The following is a 5,705-nucleotide window of genomic DNA, read 5'->3' as shown; positions in this document are numbered from 1 at the left end:
CGGCCGGGCGCCAATCTCCAGGTCACTTCTTTTAGCTTTCTCTGTCCGCGCGCGCGCGCGCGCGCGCTGCCCCAAATGGCCCGGGAACTTGGCCCTTCCAAGCACACACATACGCCGGCTGGTGGTGCTGCTGCCCGCGTAGCCAGCGTGTCTCGCTGTCCGCGCCTGGCGTACGACATTTTATTATTTTATCTCGCCATAACGATGATGATTTGGACCGGGCGTAAGGTCCGGGGCGTGTTTCTGTTTACGGCTCTATTATGGGTCCCTATCAGGGCTTCGCCTCGCCGGTGTCGACTCGTGGGCCACGTGAAAGTAGGAAGCGGGACCGGGCCGGAGACACGTTGCATGGTGCGTCCGAGGCCCCGTGCCTTGACTTTGACCCAACCCCACGCTGGTGACACATCCGGACCGGTGCAAGCTGGAAGGTCGCGCCCATATGGTCATATAGGACCATCTGCCCGTGCGAAGACCCCCGTGCCGGCCCTTTTTTGGGGCCCTCCGAAGCAGCCGAACGAAGCAGAAATCCGGGTCGCGAACGGGAACACGGGAACGGGCTTTGCCGGTTTGCCGGGCCGCTCAGAAAAGGCACATCCGCCGCCGAACCGAACCCCCCGTTCGGTTTTAGGAGCGCTCCGGCATCGAATCGGATCGACCTCAATCGCGGGGAGCCCTGCTTGTGTCTGGTTCCGGCCGGGATCCTTCCTTTTTGCGCGCATCCGCTGGTCCAACTCCAGCCACGGGCAGCAGAGCGAGCGAGAGAGGGGGGGGGGGGGGGCCGAAGGGTGATAAATGTGGGCCAGCGATTTCGCTTTCAGAGCGGTGCGCGTTTCTGGAGATGCCGGAGCCGAGAAGAAGCCAAGATATGGTGCTGCTGTGCAAAACAGGATGCTGTATGCTTAGCTTTCAGCACGTTGCCCTTCGGCGGGGGGGGGGGGGGGGGGGTGCAATACTGATAATGGCTGGCTGGAAGCTGTACATGCTCGCTGATGCTGCTGTGTTCGGCGGCGGATGCATGCCTCGTGCCTTTTCTCGAGAACGAGTCGAGTTCTTATCTTGCGTGACGGAACCGAACCCGGGATTCCTTCTAGGTTACGCGCAATTTGACGCTTTGTTCTCTCTCTCTCTGCGTTTCATCTCAGTCGTACGACGCCTGCCGTGACACCAAGGGGGGTAAGTGCCAGCAGCAGCTGTGCTGCCATTGTCATTTCGAGTGTACGCGTGTGTGTGTGTCTCCGTGCCAGCCAGCCAGCCAGCCAGCCTGCTGCACAATTTGAAGCCACCAGCACACAATTTGAAGCCACCAGCACACTGCTTCGGACAGGTAGCTAGCAGCGCCGAGCAGCAGGTAAAGCATGGAACACATTAAATTTAGCCGCATAAAACAGGACACAGCTCAGGCCACAAATAAGCTAAACACATGGTAAAGGTGTCATTTTGTAGGTATTTTATCTAGCTATCCATGAAAAAATTGCGATTAAATTATTGGGTCACGTTGCGTACTAATTTACGCACTATTGGTTTTATGCGACACATCATTTTCTGCACACTAGTGGAAGTAGTCTCATTGGCCATTTTTCCCACCATTTGTATATTCCCGATGGATTTTTAATCATTTTGCATTGTTTCTTTAGTCTTCTTTGGGTATTTCTTGATAATAACCCAATATAATTGTATTGGACGACACTGTGGGCAATTTGGTGGATTGAAGATTGTTGGTATGAAATCAATGCTGTTGTTTCTATTCCAATGACATCCTGCTAAGTCGGGCCAAAACTCAACAGGACCTTTGAGAGACTTAATAAAAGGTAGAATGATCTTTTCCAGGCATTCTTCTTCGCACAAACGGCCATTCATGGAGCCTACCGTGATGAAAACATTCGTTTTCAAACCACAACTGCACATCGCTTGCCAAATGAGCAGTTTACGGGCCATTTTATCTGCGTAAATGAACTTAAACCTTACTATCGTATTCCCTCTATGGCTGCTGAAGTCAAATTTGTCTGCTGGTTTTTGCCAAAAAGCAGTTTGACGTGGGTTTTTACTCCAGTCAAATTTAGATTTCATAGTAAGTGTGCAGATTTGTTTTTTCACCCTTCGTGTTCCATCGCGCGATAACTTTTGATGGTATAGTTCAATTTTGGCAAATTTTTTATCACTAAAAGAGAAGACTATAACCTTTAAAAAGACACCAACAGAGTAGCAAAGCGACCACTAGGGGCACTGCAGTGAGTAGAAGAGTGCCCGGCCAAATTTAAGGTGTTCCACGCTTTAGCTTTCGAATGCAGGTAGTAGCGATGGCGCAGCGGTCCCTTGTTGATTGTTTTCGCCAATCAAACACAAACACCAAGCAGCATCAAATCAAAAACGCTCCCTCACGACCGATCCGGATACAGCGATCGAATCAGATCGGCTGATTTTTTAATAGGCTAGTGCCAGGTTGCTGGTGTTGTTGTTGCTGTTGGCAAAACATCCACTTGGCGTTAGGAGCGCCCCTAAAAATTAGTTGAAAAAAACCGGAACCAATCAGTGGAATGGGCGCGCGTGTGTTGATGATGAGCGAAAGCTGAGCTAGCGTTTCACTGGCGTGACGTGGACAGAGGCGCGTGCCGTACGCGCTTTAGAACCTGCAATTATCCCCCCCGCCCCCCCCTTTGATCTGCCATACAGGTTCGGAAACAGACGATGAGGAGAAGGATGATGATGCGCGGCTCTGGTGGCCGCCTGGAAGCATTGCTTGTGCTGCTGGCGCTAGTAGCGCTGCTGCTGATCGATGGTGGAAACGCGCAGCTACCGCGCAGACGCGAACGTCAAACCGAACGCTGCCCCCGGGTAAGCAGATTGGGGGGGGGGGGGGGGAGGAAAAGGTCCTGAAGGTCTTACTGATCCCGAACGTCACGACTATTCGGCTGCGGTAGGTGCGGGCGATGCGTCACTTTAACCTGAACGCGATGATGGGCTCGTGGTACGTCATCCAGTACTTTGCGTCGTCGGAAACGTTCCCGGAGTACGGCTGCATGCGCAGCTCGTTCTCCACCTCCGACGGGTACGTGACGATGAACTTTACGTACGCGTTCCTGGACGATCCGGCCGCCACCATCCAGCAGGGCAACATTACCTGGATCATCCCGAACTACGGTCAGCCGGCCCACTGGGTGCACGCCGAGAGTAGCTGTAAGTGTACGAGGGTGTACCATAAAAAAAGTGAGAAAATCCTTTATCAAAGTGTTATGCCATTTTGTTTAGGTTTTCTACTGTTTTTAAAATATCTAAATTGGCTTTATATTTCATTGTGCATCAAAAACAAACAAAATAAGTGGATTTGTCAGCCTGCTTTCTTGAATTAATTTCTCCAAGCGGTGGCGAATTCGAGAACACCCTTCGGTAACATTAGGTGTCCAACTTAGAGGACCAGGCTTTGGTGATAAACGATTGCAAGCGAGCCAGCTGTTTGGGTGACGATTCACAGGTCTTAGGCCGAACAAACGCCCATATTGAATAGCGCAAAACGATTTGATTCAGGACCACTTGGAGGGCATAAATCTTTCGACCAAAAAATCCATGTTCTCCTTCAACCATGTTTGAGAGTCCGTTTAGACGTATGACAGTGGCCTCCATCTTGCTGAAACTCAACACTTCCTGGGGTGTCAAAGTTTGCTTTAATCGATGGTAAAATGTGTTCGTTCAAAAAATTGATATACACATTTTAATATGGGATTTTATGAAAACTGGTTGCATTTTCAAACCATTAGACACAACTGCTCCCCATTATTCCAGCGGGGATGTCGAAAATGGACTTGAATTTTATGTTTATTGGACCATCCTTAGTCTTTAGGGGCGATATGAGCATATTCGTGCAGGAATTCGTTGCTGGATCAATCGTGAAAAGAGTGAACACGACATCGTCATGGACACTGTTGCGTTTGAGTACATTTTTCAGATCAAACAACTTTTGCACGAGTACTTTTTATACATCATTTGATAGATATGAGTCTCACGAATACACCAATACCCCCTTAAGGGAGGACTTCGGTATTTTCGGGCCAAAAAAAGGCCCTTTTTCGACGATTTTTTGTGACGTAACCATTCAACTTGATTGATGCAAATAAATGGCATATTAATCTACTACTTTTGAAGAATATTTGGTATAGTTTTGAGCAACATTCATTGGCAAACTATTCCATGGCATCAAATTTTGGTAGGCGTGTCGACGAAAAGTTACTTTTTACGGTGTCCATCGTAGCGACATGACGGATCGTCTGAAACATACAAATCGATATGCGTTAGAAATGTTGTAAGTTTATCTAGGTAACCCCAGAACGTTTTTGTTGATATTCCAATTTTTCGATTTTTGGCAGATTTTTGAAGTTGAAAATGTGATGCTTTTTGCGATTCTGCCAAAAAAAAAAACGAGCTTTACAGAATTGTTTTAAAAAAAGTATAAACAATTTTAATAATCTCTTGACGGGGTTACCTGGCAAAAAGTGTGAAGATTATGCGTTAAAAATTTCAAATCGATCGGTGTAGTAGTTTTTACGGTACGATGAGTACCGAATTTGAAAACGTTGGTTTTGGAAAACGCTCTTCAAAGTAGCGAGAGCTGCATGGAGCCTTGTATGAAACGCGGATTTTCAAAAATCTGTATCTTTGTCAGTTTTTCCTCGATTGATCCAAAACTTTTACACAATAATCTTGAAAGGATTAGCTTTCAGGGAAAAATGTTAAAAACATGTGTCACAAATAAAAATTAAATACCGAAGTCCCCCCTTAATGCCATGCTGGTGTTTGAAAAAAACCAAAAACTCCAACACAGAGCAACGAAAACATTCTCATTTTTTTATGGTACATCCTGTAGATGGCCCCCTTCCGCCTAGGCCCCCACGATGCATCTTCTTCTCACTTACCTGTCGCATTTCCTTCCCTCTCTCTCTCTCTCTCTCTCTGCTAGACGAGGAAATCTACAACACCTACGTGATCGACACGGACTACCGGGCCTGGGCGCTGCTGATGCACTGCGCCGAGAAGACCAAATCGCAAAAGTACCTGTCCGCGCTGATGCTAGCCCGTGAGCCGACCCTCCCGACCAACGTCAAAAGCTTCCTCCGGTAAGATAATGCACCTTCTTGCCGGTGGCACGGCGCTCACCACTTTATTTCCCTTTTGTTTTCCTGCGTTCGCCAGCGAGAAGCTACCGCGCTACGACATCGACCTGGAGCAGATGTTCCCGATCCAGCAGGGCAACTGTACGGGCGTGGGCGACCCACCGGTAGCCTACTACCACCGCTAGCTTGTTGGTTGGTTCACCGATTGCGAATGAATAAAAGAAGTGAGCGAGACGTCCAGCGCCATTTGCCATTCCGTGCGTGTGGGGTTGGGTGAGCGCTCGAGGCTCCGCGTGTTGAATACCGAATCTCGCGCGAATCTTGGCAAAACAATCTTTTGGCCGGCCACTTTTTTGGGCGAACTCTTCGGGGCGAGCGAGGCGAGGCGAGGCGAGGCGAGTGCTCTGCGGCGCATCTGGGCGCTAGATCGCCTCCCGATCGCCGGGTACGGCCGGGACTCCGGGCGGTGTATCGCTCGCACGGGCACCCTCCGGGCATTAACATACTGGAACAGGATGCCCGCCAGGAAAGAAATCTGTGTCAACTGGGTGACTGACTGACTGGGCTGACTGGGCTGACAACTCGCGTTTCTGGGCGTTGTGG

The 5,705-nt window shown here is 49.3% G+C and overlaps 1 protein-coding gene across 4 annotated transcripts; it reads left to right on the top strand.

Annotated features, from left to right (window-relative positions):
• The first annotated feature begins 1,143 nt into the window (after window positions 1–1,143).
• LOC126579908 (uncharacterized) lies at window positions 1,144–5,336 on the top strand. 4 transcript variants are annotated; one of them, XM_050243629.1, is made up of 5 exons: window positions 1,144–1,173; window positions 2,671–2,832; window positions 2,919–3,174; window positions 4,949–5,105; window positions 5,182–5,336. In XM_050243629.1, exons 2-5 carry the CDS (start codon window positions 2,686–2,688, stop codon window positions 5,285–5,287), a joined length of 666 nt encoding a protein of 221 aa, XP_050099586.1. In that variant the 5' UTR covers window positions 1,144–1,173; window positions 2,671–2,685; the 3' UTR covers window positions 5,288–5,336. The 4 variants fall into 4 exon arrangements, with proteins under 4 accessions (XP_050099586.1, XP_050099587.1, XP_050099584.1 ...); XM_050243630.1 differs by having other exon boundaries at window positions 1,157–1,324; window positions 2,919–3,138; XM_050243627.1 differs by having other exon boundaries at window positions 1,157–1,324.
• The last annotated feature ends 369 nt before the right edge of the window (window positions 5,337–5,705 follow it).

This window comes from Anopheles aquasalis, chromosome Y, assembly GCF_943734665.1.
Source record: "Anopheles aquasalis chromosome Y, idAnoAquaMG_Q_19, whole genome shotgun sequence".
In the NCBI taxonomy this organism is placed as follows: Eukaryota; Metazoa; Arthropoda; class Insecta; order Diptera; family Culicidae; genus Anopheles; species Anopheles aquasalis.
The sequence above is the reverse complement of the archived record's forward strand: the minus strand, read 5'-3'. Positions and strand labels throughout refer to the sequence as shown.

Bases quoted from the DNA above. Each gene is read 5' to 3' on its own strand.
- LOC126579908 (XM_050243629.1), top strand. From the start codon at position 2,686: ATGAGGAGAAGGATGATGATGCGCGGCTCTGGTGGCCGCCTGGAAGCA. The intron at 3,175-4,948 runs GTAAGTGTACGA...TCTCTCTGCTAG, and splicing joins GGTGCACGCCGAGAGTAGCT to ACGAGGAAATCTACAACACC. The intron at 5,106-5,181 runs GTAAGATAATGC...TGCGTTCGCCAG, and splicing joins AACGTCAAAAGCTTCCTCCG to CGAGAAGCTACCGCGCTACG.